Genomic DNA, 14,073 nt, shown 5'->3' on the forward strand with positions numbered 1-14,073 from the left:
CAACATCCGCGCCGCCGCCACCTCGAGGAAGCTTCCCCGCGCCCGTGATCCCTCAAGCCCACCCCGCTAGTAGGCACCGCCGTGAGCGGATCTCCATCGCCCGCGCTGCCCCTATCCTGAGATTGCTCCCTCACTAGTCCACGCCGTCGGCCACCCCTGCCCCGGGGGGATCCCACGCCCTCACAGCCCCTGCTGCCGAAGGGAATCCCCACAGCTTTGCCGTCCCAGTCCCGAAGGGCCCTCGCCCCCTAGTCTCCCCGATGCCCGTGCCGCCGCGGTAACTCCTGATGGCCTGAAATGATAGGGGTAAAAATGGATTCCTGTCGGTTTCATACTCGTGACGAGAACTTCTGACGGCTGCACTGACTGGAACAGGTTTTGGCAGGTCAGACGTAAGCCATCAGAAACTGCGGTTAGGAATTGTTTCCTCTCGGCCGACCGCCAGGAAAAGTAGGTCTTTCCTGTCGAGTTGTTTCTGTCAGCTGATTCCTGACAGTGTGCCATCATGAATGTAACTCCTGTCGGTTTTCCTGTCTTTCCTGACGGTTTTTGGCCATCAGGAAAAAACTATGCTCTGGTAGTGAATATATTTAAATTTCTCCTATTGTAATGACTGTATTTAAATATTGGCGGTTAAATGATTTGCATAAGTAAATTTTACTAATTTCTTCTAGACAATTATTTTAGCTGTCCTCTGACTCCTCATCCTCTTCCCATGTCGTATAAAAAAAATTCAAACATTAACTCAAAGCATCAAAGTACAGTATAATGTTACAACATCGACATCGAATGAAAAATATTAAAATATTAACACCTCCATTCTCAACAAGGACAATACTAAAATTAATACTTACAAGTATTTTTTGCAAGTAAATACTTTTTTGAACGAAATGCAAGTAAATACTTAAAGTATGTAATAATAATACAAGTATATATGTGTGTAATGTAGTAATGAATGTGGTGTTTGCACGGTTACATTTTCTAGAATTTCATTGAAAGCTGGAGTACAAGACAGGCATGTCGTCCAAACATGTTGCCAACCATATAAATCTAATAGCAATTTTAGGAGAAACAAGATGCTTCAAATGAACACAGAAAACCCTAAAGGCCAGCAGAAAGACGACCAACACCAGTTCAGTGACAGGAGTAACATCCGTTTCTTATGCATTATTAGAAGCACCCTCATTGTTGGCGGCTGCTCTTAGTGCTGCAAAAAATACACAGATGATGTAGATAAAAAGATTTGTCGTTGAACAGTCGAGTCGAGGAACAAGTTAAACCACTGACAAATTGATTTGAAAAACAAAACTGGCAAATAGTATTAACCAACTCATAAAAGCATCTCTCTTTTACTTAATTAATATGGATATATCATCCTTAAATTTTATGGAATTGAAAAATCATACAGAAAAACACACTATTCTTCCCCCAATATATCATTGTGCCCATACTTCCAAGCATGCATGCTCTAAGTGAAATATTGGAAAACCAGATTATTATGTAAAATTGTACAGAATTCAAGATGGCCTGGGACACACATGAGGCAATTACCTGGAGTGCAGAAACTTATGTACGGAATAATATTAACAATGTTGTCACGGAATACCCTCCTCACTCGACCAGACTTAACATTTATAGTCACAACTCCAGCACCATGAACCCATACGACGAAAACACCGACAGCATCCGCAGCAGCAATGATGTAAGATGAGGCGGGTGCGAACTTAGAAAGAGCGGGGAAACTCTTGAGGTCAACAATTTTATGTAGGCTCCATGCATGGCCATCCACCACTACTGGTAGCCGGAGCAGACTCCCGTAACCATATGCAGAGTGAGAAATCATCCACCATGGCAAATCCCAACCGGCCACCATCATCCTCCACTGACATCACAATGATTGTGGACTCGTGGCATATCGGCGGTAGGAAGTAGAGCGCATTCCCAACGAGGGCATTGCAAGTGCAACGTTGAAGATACCCATATTGCTCAACAGAGACTGTCTCGCTCCATTCATGGGACTCCGACGAGTAGACGTAAGCGTGAGTGTGATAACTGTCCAAAGTCCTGCTCACCAGGACGACATTAAAGGGGCCACCAGAGGGGCACTCCATGTGGTCGCAGTCCGGCACTATGCACAGCAGCGCGGCGCATGATCAGGAGAGCAAAGAAACCGTGGCATGGGCAGCCTACGCACCTCACCGGTGGCCGGACTCCAAACAATGAGCTCCCCCACAGCATTAATTGTTTCTAGAGATGATAGTCCAGTCTGGGTTGTCATGGTAGGAGCAGAAGAGGATGCGGCCGTGCCGCGCGTCGAGGGGACACCAGCTGCAGCAGTCAGCAGCATTGGACGGGCGAAAGGAGGAGCTGGGCAAGAAGCGAGTGTCAGATGAATGGCGGCCGACGATGAACCCCAGCAAGTTAAGGGGGGCGTGCGGTGGAACTGGCGAAATCTGCGCCGGAAGCCGGGATCCATGACGACGCGGCACCAGCGCTTACAGATGAGGGCGGCACGGACAAGGCGCGCGGGCTTGTCCGCCGGGAGGCGGATCGAGGATCTCTTCCACGAGCTCGTCCATCAGTTCCGGCGGCCGGCGTGGTAACGGTGGTGGCGCAGCCATGCTGGACGATAGGTGCTCGCCGCAGATCGGTGCGCTAGGGCAAGCGATTCCGTGTTAATTTGCATGGTCAGGGACCCGTAGGTGCGAGGGGTTATTATATGGATTCAACCAGGTCGTGTCCAACACGGAGTTCACTAAATTGTGTAGAAATCAAATTTTGAAATACTCCATGCGTACAGACTCACACCTATCGTGCAGCCTGGCAGAGTTCTATATACTGATGGGAATACGAGCTAGCTAGCCTGACAGAGTTCACTAAATTGTGTACGAAATCAATCAAATTCCCAAATACTCCAGGGTAGACTCTCACACACGATAAATCTTGCATGTTCGGTTACAAAACAAGAGATAAATACACACAGCCATGTTTGATTACTCTCCGAGCACAAAGGCAGCAGCATCAAAAAGGTGTCAGACAGGCTAGTGCCGGTCTTGTTGAAGGTGACCTTCTCTCATGACCACACACTCGGCAAAGGCTCAAATACACTCGGCAAAGCCTTTGCCGAGTGCCACACTCGGCAAAGACCACATGACAAACCTCGATCGGGGCAAATCATCCAGTAGCACGGCGGCTAATCATCCGCCAGCGGCTAAGCATCTGCAATAGAGCAGCGACAAAGTATCCGCAAGTTGAGGTGGCCATCACACGCTCATCAGCAAAGCATCTACATGAGAGCGGGAGGCTATAGCGACATCAGTGGCAAAGTATCCACCTGATGAGATCCCCTTAATATATGGCTATGTTAAGCCTCAGGATCAAGGGTTCTAGACCAGTGGACCCCCCAACTGACCCCTCTCGGATCGCTCGGGGGCTCGGGAGCTATACCCATTGGGCACACTCGCATGCACCCTCAGACTAAGGAATCACGTCGAGCCAGAGCATGTCGCTGCCTCTGCTTAGATCTCGGTGGCTCGGCCAAGCCTCGGGTTCCCGATCGACAAGGAGCCTAAATCTGATCCTTGGCTCCCGCCCGGCCTATGACGTCACCCAAGGCTAGGGCGCTAAAAGACACCCCAAGCCATTGAGGCTCGGGGGCTCCTTGGCGCTCACTACTACAGAAAAATCTTTTTGTGAGGCATTTTGGAACGGGCCTCGGAGACGGGCAAGAATTTTAACCACCTCGGTTAATGCTTCGGATTAACCGCGATGGTTATTTTTTATTAACCGAGACAGTTAAAAAACCGCCTCACAAAATCTAGCTTTATAAGTGGCCCGTCTCCTAAAATATACCCTCGTTTCAGGAGGCAAGTTAGTTATAAGGCCCACGTTAGTTAATATTCCTGAGGCCTAGCCCATAGAAGGCCCGATAATTGTTTGTAGTATATATATAAGAGAAACTCTAGTGCCCACTCCCTCTCATCCAGCTGTACCCCCTCACTCTATTCTTTCCCTCTCCCTATGATGTGTCGCCAATGCCCCTTCTCACACCGACACCCATCCTTCTCTCTCGTCTCCCCCACCTCAACCTCTCCCACTCTAGCACCACTCCTCTCGCTCTCAATCTCCCTCTCCCCCACAACAAGCGTAGTGTGAGCACGCGATAGGATCCACGGCAGCGGGGTTCGTGTGATCCATGGTGGTTGCGGGATCCGCAAGGTCCACGACGGCATGGGGCTCCACAGCCTCACCTCTGTGGTGGAGCGAGATCCATGGCCTCACCTCGGCGGCTGCTACTTTGACGGGGGCAGATGGCTCCCTCGGTGGCGTGGGGCTCCCTCCACAGTGGCTGCAGGATCCACGGCCTCACATCCGTGGGATCCACAATGGCGTGGAGCTCCTTCCTTAGTGGCAATGGAAAATTTAGTTGGTAGTAGCAATGGAAGTGATAAACATTGAGGGGGATAGAATGATCGGGTTGGGCTTGTGTGCATGAGGCCTTTTTACAGGAAAATTACAGACAAAATAGCAGTTGATATGAAATGTTGTCTTAGTTTCAGTTCATGAGAAACTGCATATCAAACTCTTTCAGTTTAAAGCACCCCAGAACAGTGATCTGTCACTGGTAAACCTACCCGCTTTCTCATTCTGACGCTGCAGAATTCATATGTGTGGCTAAGTGCTTTAATGTTTTGCCAGTATGGAATTGAGTAAGATATCTGTATGAACAAGTTGAGCTCGTTTTACAGGGTGGTAAAAAGTTTTAACTAGGAGCCTGTTGTGTGTGGTAAAAAGGAAGCTGTGCAGTGGCCGCTTAATACTTTGCTTGAATGCATTTCATTTCAACAGTTATGTTGAATTTTTATTTCCTTTTTTAGTTCCTAGCAAATTACATGGTGGTTTTGATGATTTTAGTATGTGATACTTTAATTAGTTCTTGTATGGAGTAGAGTAGATTTTTTCCTGTAGGGCTGCCAATTTCCATATTGATGAGCAAATCCATGTGACACCTACCAACCAAATGTTTGGAGTTACATTGTTGTTTATGGTTAAGTCTCCATTTATTTATTTTTGTAATTAGTATCTCCATTTTTATGTGACATGAAGTAGAATAATTGTTTTTTATGGGGGCTACCAATTTCTATTTGTGTAGAATAAACTGTAGTTTTGAGCTACCATTGTTGTTCATGAAAGCTTTATGAACCGGCAGTGAATATTGTGATTACTACTGGTTTATAAGAAATGACACTGATGTGAACCCCCCCTCCCCCCCCATCATTGTCGGTATGGTTGTGCCGGATCAAAATCTGACGATGAAGAGGGTGGGGAGGGGTTGAACCGGCAGTGAAGTCTTGATCTGAGGTAGTGCGTGATACATCCCATTGTTATTGCTGGTGATAAAGACACCAATACTTTTACATAGTAGTAAACCATACTCTAGTGATGACTTGCAAGAAGTAGAAGGCAATACAAGCCCAAATACAAAAAGCGACTCCATCTAAACATTTTTTCACACAAATGTCTGGTTAGCTGATGACAAATTTAGAAGGTTTATGATAGTTAGATTTTAGTCCCTTCGATTAGAATCAGACGTCATAGATTAAGATTAGATTTCTATATAAGAAACCCAACCCTAAAGTCCTCTCCCTCATTCCCACCTACCGCCGCAAGAGCTCAAGCTCATAGCCAACACTACGCAGTGAGACAGCCCCGTTGTCCCTCTTGACTCCTCCACCGGCGCAGACTTGCCTTCCCCGTCGGATGCTATTCTAATCTGGTAAGAGAATTGCACTCCTCCCCTTCATGTGTTTACAGATCCACTACTCCTTGCCGCCGCCATGACATATCTATGTGAGATTTGTTACTCTTATTGGTGTCTCCGCCCATCCGTCAGCCTTTGCCACCCCGGCAATGGCTCGCATCACCTTTGCACCAACTGCCCACCATCACAGGGCTAGCAAGCATCCCGCTCTAAGCTGCGCAGACGCTAATCATAACCCTAAAACCATGTGTGCCTGAATAGTCCCCAAAGTCAAGAAATTTGACAAATTTCTTAAATGTTTTTATGCAAAATACTATGGAGGAGATCCCCACAGTTGGGTTTTATAATAATTTAGAGAAACTTTACCAGATTTCATACACACATGAATTAACTGAATGCATCTAACCAAAATCAAGAGGACCTAAGGACATCCTTGAGTCTAACAGACAGGGCAAAACATTGAATTTTGAAATTAGCTAGCTAAAGAACATAAGTGGGATCTCGATGCTGGAAGATCTTGTCATTGTGCAGCTTCCAAAGCTCCCACGCGCTCCAATATTTGAGGGTAGCCTCCATAAAAAATGGTAGATCTTGATATCCAATATTTGAGGGTAGCCTCCACGCGCTCTAAGTTGTGCATAGCAGTGCAAATTCTGACTTGAAAGCTCTTGATGCCTCCTAGAGAGGAGGCTTATTGTTAAAAATAAGGTCGTTCCTCATTTGCCAAATAGTCTAGCTCATTATGATGATGACCTCCATGTAGAAAGGAACCTGAAGTTGTCTTCTGAAGTTTCCGAAGCAATGAAATAAATCATCTTGAGGATTGACATGGATGCCAATTTGATTCTAGCATGCCTCAGCAAAAGGGCAGCTTATAAGAAGGTGAAACAGAGATTCCTCAATCCTGTTATTGCAAAGGACACAATTGTAGTCTTGAAGATTCATATTCTTTCTCCTCAGTAATTCCCTGGTGCTAAGTTGGTCCTTTAGAATTAACCAGGCAAAGACTTTGTGCTTGTTTTGAGAAGAGCATTTCCAAATCCATTTGAAGCTTGGGTGAATTTTGATATCTGACCTTTTAGATGTTTATAGGCTCTAGCAACTGTGAATTTTCCTGAATTCCGAATGCAGGTCTAGTGATCATTATTGTCATTCACTTGTAAGACATTAATATCTAGCTGAAGTTGTCCCAATTGACTGAAAGCTTGCTGAGATAATGGCAGGTTCAAAAGTTCTAGAATATTATTTGAATTTTTTTGCTTCAGCCAGGATTGTAGCATTAGACTTGGCATAAGAGTGAAGCTCTGGATATGAAATTGATGGCACTTTTCCATTCCATGGGTCTGACCATAAGTAACAGGTTTTTGCATTGTTGATGTTTACCATTACCATTCCTTTGAATTTGTCTAAAAGCTTTAAGATGTCCCTCCACCAAAATGATCCTTTATTAGCCCTTAGTGTCAGATTACTAGATTCATAGTAGCTTTCCCATATGAGGGCAACCCATGGGATGTCTTTAAAAAAATTGATCAGATGCTTCAGTAGCAGTGCCTTATTTTGTGTTTGAAGATCAATAACTCCCAAACCTCCTTCATCTTTTGATTTAGAAACATCAATCCAAGCAATTTTAGGCCTTTGCTTTGCATTTATGTCTCTCCAAAGGCAAATTTTCCTGTATTTATCAATCTGTGGAAGGTCTTGTCATCGCGCAGCTTCCAGAGCTCCCACGCTCTAAATTTGAGGGTAGCCTCCATAAAAAAACGGTAGATCTTGGAGTTCCTTTTCCTTCAGAAAACGTTCCTAGAGAGGGAGGGTCATGTCCCAGCTGAAGTTGAGGGAAGATCAGCATTACAAAGGGGCACGAGAAGAAGAGATGCTCTATATCTTCCTCAACGTTGGCATTAGATTAATAGATTTCTTAAATGTTGGCATTAGATTTCTTAAATATCAAGGCATGTTTTTTTCTGTATTGATTAAAATTCTTTTTTGATAGGTCAAGTGATTAAAAAAAGTTCAGTCCTAGTCTTGTGGACCCCACAAGGTAGGAATCAGGTCCCTCGATCCATGGAGAAACTGCCCCCTGGTTTCCTCTCTCTCGGAAGCGAAAGCGCGGAATTCAGCTTCCCCGACCTACTAGGGACTCACCGCACGCCGCCGCAGCTGCCGGACGAGATCATCGAAGAGATCCTCCTCTGCATCCCTCCTGATGACCACGACGAGCATCTCCTCTATGTCGCTCTCGTCTGCAAGCGTTGGGCCTGCCTCCTTGCTAGCCGTGGCTTCCGTCGCCGATACCGCGAGCGCCACCGGACGCCGCTGCTGCTGGGGTTCCTCGGCAACCTCATCGACACCGGCGGGTATGCACGCTTCATCCCCACGCGTGCGTTCCGGCCAGTCCACCCCGACCGCCATGACTATCGCGCACATGATGCCCGCCATGGCCGGGTCCTCCTCAACAGAATCGCTCGGTGCGGCGACGTGTTCCAGGGAGTGGAGGCCGCTCTCATCGTCTGGGACCCTATCACCGATGATCAGTGGCCCCTGCCGCCTCTGCAACGGGACCAGCCGGTGCACAACTGGACCGCCGCGGTGCTTTGCGCCACCGCCGGCGTGGGCACCTGCGACCACCTAGATTGCCTCCCGGGGGACTTCCATGTCGTCTTCGTTGGCATCGATGACAAGGAGATGTTTGCCAGTGTCTACTCGTCAGATTCCGCCACATGGAGTGAAGCGACCTCTGCGAACCTTCCTCATGATCAGCTCAATGAGGCGGTGCTCCCTGCTCTAGCAGGGAATGCACTCTACTTGGTCTTTCGGATGGGAATGACAATGCTCAAGTACGATCTGGCCACGAAGGTGATGTCTGTGCTGCCCATACCGATCAGTTGGTATCTTCGCCGCGTTGTGCCCATGGCGATGGACGATGGCGGCTTAGGACTCGCAGAAGTGGATATGCAGTCTAATCTCATACTCTGGTCAATGGAGGTTAGTGCTGATGGAGATGTTGAAAATTGGGTAGTGAGTAGACAGATTGACCTCAGGACGCTGCTCCCTGCTCATGCCCTTGCATTCTGTGTGGTTGCCGTTGCGGATGCGGTCGGTGTCATCTTCGTGTATACGGATGATGGGGTCTACACTTTTAATCTGAACTCTGGGCAGGTCACCAAGGTTTTTAGCTATGGTTTCTATGACGTTATCCCCTTCGTGAGCTTCTATACTCCAGGTATAATCATATGATGTCCTACTTATAACATTATGTTAGCCTCTAATTTCGCACAGTTGCTCAGTTGTGATTTTTTCTGATAAAGGCTTGATTTATAGAGGCACCGGAATATTTTTGTTGGATTTCTATGTGCTCTAGAACTATCACTTCATAAAACTGTATTCTCCATTTATCCTGGCCCAATGCCATATTAAAAAAACTGTGATACACATATAGTCGTCTTTCCTTTTATAATTAACCATTGTTGAAATTAATAGGCTAGACATGCACAGTAGGAATTTGAATTTCTTGGTCTGGTGTTGCTGTTCTAGACACATGGCTTGAATACATATCTTAATTTTGACTGGGCTAGGAAGGTGCTCAAAAGGCCATTATCCTGCATATATGAGCTAGCTTTTTACCCTGCACTTTGTCAGTTAACAGCAGCATAGAAGTATGGAAGCACGCATAGAAGTATGGAAGCAACGATATGTGGTTTTATGGAATTTCAAGTTTATCATCTTTTAATATGAATAAGTGAGGGTTTCAGATGGTGGAGGCGTGGAGCTGCAGATAATAAGTTATTGTTACATTTTTTGTGCTAGGTTTAGATAAAATGTTTAATAAGGGGAATTGATTTCTCAGCCTGCTGACATTTTTTTGAATTTTTTTGTATTTCTGCAGTATTACGAGCGGCCTTAGACAGGTGAGGAACTGAGTGCGGGTGCTTCAAGTAGTGCTCTTGGCACAAATAAGGTGCTCACCGGAGGGGTTTCTTGGCAATGGAAAAATTGGTGGAAATGATAAATTGTATGAGCCTTATAGTTGACAATTGAACAATATTGAGATACTGATATAATCAGGAGTAGCAAGACATGTATCAACTGTGTCGTCTTAATTACTTTCAGCTCATGACAGACTGCATATCAAACTCTGTTTCAGTTTAAATGATCTGGTCGTGGTCTACTACTGCTCTGTCAATAGCGAACTTATCCTGCTTTCTCTTTCTGATGCCTTCGTTTCTGCTTGCTGTGCAATTGTGATGGAGGGTGATGCTCATTTGCTGATAATAAAAATTTTAACTGATGCACTTGCACCACATTGTATTTATTTTATCACTCTCTGTTTGGTTACACTTACCTCAATGTTCTACGTACTCAGTTATATGTCGCATCTTCCACACTACGGTGATGTGAAGAGGGTGATCTAGGACGGACACCGGAAACTCCATACCGCAATGGTATGCGGCCGCCTCCCCTATCTGCTGTTGTCCATTCTGCACCGAGATTCGTGCTATTTGCTCCCACCTTCCTCTTTCTCTCTCCTGTTTCTCACTGGTCTGCAGCACATGCTTCATTATGGGAAGTGGGATAAAGTTACACGACCCATCACGTGTTCCGGCAAGATGCCATTGTCGTCGCGGCGGGTAGAACACATACAAAGAGCACCGGCTCGACAGTGGCGCTAGAACGTTGTGCTAAAGAGTAAACTAATCTCGCGACTGAAGAGAGTGAGCAACAGAGCGCGCGCTAGGTTACGCCGTTCACACTTCACAGTGGTGTATGGAAGCTTGAAGACTTAAGGAAAATTTGAGGTCCTGTTATGGAGATCTCAGATACCCCCCTATTGTTAGCTATGCCAATACTTATGAGATTCAAGAGCGAAAGACTGCGAATGCTAAGAGGAAGTGTTCTGATGGACTCACATTTTGTTAATTGTTGTGTGTGTGTGTGTGGGGTGGGGGGGGGGGGGGTGGATGGCACAAGTTATAGCACAGCCGCACAGGGCAAGTATAAATAAAACCTGTGAAGTGTGACAGGTTACAGTTACAGCATCATCAGACTGTACTTACACTTTCAATCTTTCATATGTGAAATATAAGTGCTTATCTACATAATAACTGATATGACGATGAGGCATACATTTCCATGGGAGATGGGACATGGTTGAGTTCCTTGCCATTGGTTTTTTTACTCCAGATGGATCCTGAACCTGGTAACTGACATACTGCGTATAGGCATGAATGAAACAATTGCCAATTTCCTCCCAACCTCTTGGTTTCAGTTTAGTGAAAGACTGTTACCAAATCCTTGTTGCAGTTCAAACCATTCAGACAGTGAAGGTGAACCTACCCTGGTTCTCTCTTTCAGATGCTTTCAGAATTGACATGTGCGGCTTAAGCGCTCCAATGCCTTGCCTATGCTATATGGAACTCTGCAGGCTGTGGCGTGTGAAATGTGAAGTCGCCACATAATTGTAAGCAGTGAGCTTATTTCTATGCATTTCATTTCCGCATCAATGTGGAATTTTCTTAGTTTGATTTGGACATTTGGTATTGTTTAAAAAAATTGGAAATTTGGTCATTGCACCTAGAAGTACAGGAAAGTGATGCTTATTTGCTGACTATAGAAACCTTAACTAGTGAATCCATTACCACCACTTAACAGAATATTCAGGAACAACACGTCAGCATGCTCGGTTGTTGGAAAAATTAGCTGAGCCGGGACAGCATTTTCGTTTCGTTCACTATCTGTTCTGACTGGAGGCAATCTGGACCGTTAGACCCTCTATTTGCGCAGCCAGGGTCTGACGACCAAGTCTCTCTCTGCTCCCAAGGCCCCACAGGTCCCACGCCTTTCCTCCACTCTTGATTTTTTAACACTTTTTTTACACTATTTATAAAACTACCAGGTTTTTTTTTCTAAAACTAACCCCTTTAACCATGCATATTGCGATGGCACGACGAAACAACACTGTTACCCCATGTATAGCGGCGCGGTAGGCCTGCCAGCGCGACGGTCAGCCGAGCATGGACTCGCTAATGTGGCGGCTCTGCCGCGCCACCTGCCACGGCGGGTCATTGCCGTGCTACCCCGTGTTGCCTTAGAAAAATCATATGTTTCTTATATATGGTGTTGAATGGAGATATTTTTATATAAAAGTTATAGCACTTGTTAATTATTATGCACTTGGTCTTATGGATAATATTTTGTCTTGATTTTTCGTATACTTTTTTGAGGGAACTGTAGGGGTTTACACCCCTACAGAGAAACTTAAAATTAATTAAAAAAGGTCTTATACAAGGTTAAAGAGAGAAAGAAGCAGAACATAAAGCGGTCAATTAAGAGACCCAAAAGGAAATAAAAAAGAGAAGTAACAAAACTACACAAGGAGGGCTAACAAAGATTTGCTATCCATAAATCTAAATTTGGAGAGTAGCTGTTCTTCGCCCGAAGGAGTAACAAACGGGCTTCATCTAGAAAGTTTTGCTTTGCCAGTGGAATGGACGGGGCCACCTGACGAAAGATTAAGTCGTTCCTTGCTTTCCAAATCGTCCAACACATAATGATAATAATTTCCATGGAGAATGGAACCTGCAACTGAGTTCTGAAACTCTGTAAACTCTCAAATGGGTCCAGAGAATGATCCACCTGAATGTTGATAAGTGACCAACACTGATCAGCAAATGGGCACCTAAGGAATAGATGAATTTGAGACTCTTCTGTACTTGTATTGCATAGGGCACAATTGTAGCTCTGTAGTACCATGTGTTTTCTTTTCAAAAGTTCTCTAGTGCTCAACCTGTCCTTCAACAGTAACCAAAAGAAAATTTTATGCTTGGGTTGACAAGAGCTTGCCCACATCCATTTGAGAGCTGGGTGAATGTTTGCCTGACCACACAGATGCTTATATGTCTTCTTGACTAAGAAGTAGCTTGTATTCCAAATGTAGAACCAAATATCAGGGTCATTGCTAGTTACCATGTTGTCCATTGTTTCTTGAAGCTGCCCCATCTGTAGAAAGGCCTCTTGAGAAAGCGGTAAACGAAAAAGATCTTGAATCTGGGTAGTAGACAGACCAACAGCAGTACTAATTTTCTTCTTCTTGGCAAAAGAGTATAACTCGGGGAATTTGTGGGATAAAATTTCGTCACTCCAAAGATCATCCCAAAAGCGACAGGATTTACCATCTTTTAGCATTACTCTGGCCATTCCTCTAAATTTTTCCAGGAGCTTCAGCACATCTCTCCACCAAAAGGAGCCCTTTTTGTTATCACCCAGCAGTCTTCCGTTGTTGTAATATTTCTCCCATATCAGAGAAACCCAAGCAGTGTCCACTTTATTTAGGAACTTGTGAAGGTATTTTAAGATTAGTGCTTCATTCTGGGTCTTGATGTCTAGTACTCCCAGACCCCCCCGGTCCTTTGATTTGCATACACTAGTCCATGCTGCCTTTGGTTTTTGCTTTGCATTAAAGTCAGCCCCCCTCCACAAACAAAGCTTTCTAAATTTGTCAATTTGTTGAATGACAGTTTGTTGTAAAAGGAAAGTACTCATGCAGAATGAGGGCAATGCTGATAGGACTGAATTGGTGATTTCTAACCTTCCTGCTTGATTTAAGAAAACTGAGGTTGCAGCAAGTCTTCTTTCACACTTACTCACTAGAGGGGAAAAATCAATGACTCTTGGTTTAGTGAGGCTCAGAGGCAATCCCAGGTAGGTGAAAGGGAGGCTACCAACTTCACATTGGAAGGTTCTTGCAAGGTGCTGTAGCTTTTCAGGATTAGTGTTGATCGGCACCATGAAAGACTTTGCATAGTTGACCCTAAGACCAGTTGAGTCACCAAAGGATTGTAGGAGAGCTTTTAAGGTCCAAAGTTGTCTGCCACAGGCTTCCATTATCAACAAGGTATCGTCAGCATACTGTAGAATTGGGAAATCATTTGTGTAGTTCATAGGGATTGGAAGATTAAGCAAGCCCTGGTTCTTGGCCTTGTTGACTATAGATTGGAGTAGATCAGCCGCAAGGACAAAGAGCAATGGGGATAGAGGGTCTCCTTGCCTGACACCCCTTCTACAATGAAAAACTTTACCGGGTACTCCATTTAATAGGACTGAGGAGGTCCCTGAATCTAGGATAGCCTTCATCCAATTTATCCATCTCTGTCTAAACCCTTTGGCTCTAAGAATTTCCAGCATTGCAGCATGTTCAATCTTATCAAATGCCTTCTCAAAATCCAATTTCAGGATGATAATTTCCTTTTTTGATGTATGACAAATGTGAATGTACTCTAAAGCCCATGCTAAACAGTCCTGAATTGATCTATTTT

General features: G+C 45.0%; 1 protein-coding gene across 1 annotated transcript; it reads left to right on the plus strand.

The window, feature by feature from the left end:
* On the plus strand, positions 7,761–9,877 carry LOC8054545. Its single transcript, XM_002459209.2, has 2 exons — positions 7,761–8,984; positions 9,648–9,877. The coding sequence occupies exons 1-2, from the start codon at positions 7,826–7,828 to the stop codon at positions 9,671–9,673; spliced, it is 1,185 nt and encodes a 394-aa protein (XP_002459254.2). The 5' UTR covers positions 7,761–7,825; the 3' UTR covers positions 9,674–9,877.

The sequence above is a fragment of the Sorghum bicolor genome, chromosome 2 (assembly GCF_000003195.3).
Source record: "Sorghum bicolor cultivar BTx623 chromosome 2, Sorghum_bicolor_NCBIv3, whole genome shotgun sequence".
Classification (NCBI taxonomy): Eukaryota; Viridiplantae; Streptophyta; class Magnoliopsida; order Poales; family Poaceae; genus Sorghum; species Sorghum bicolor.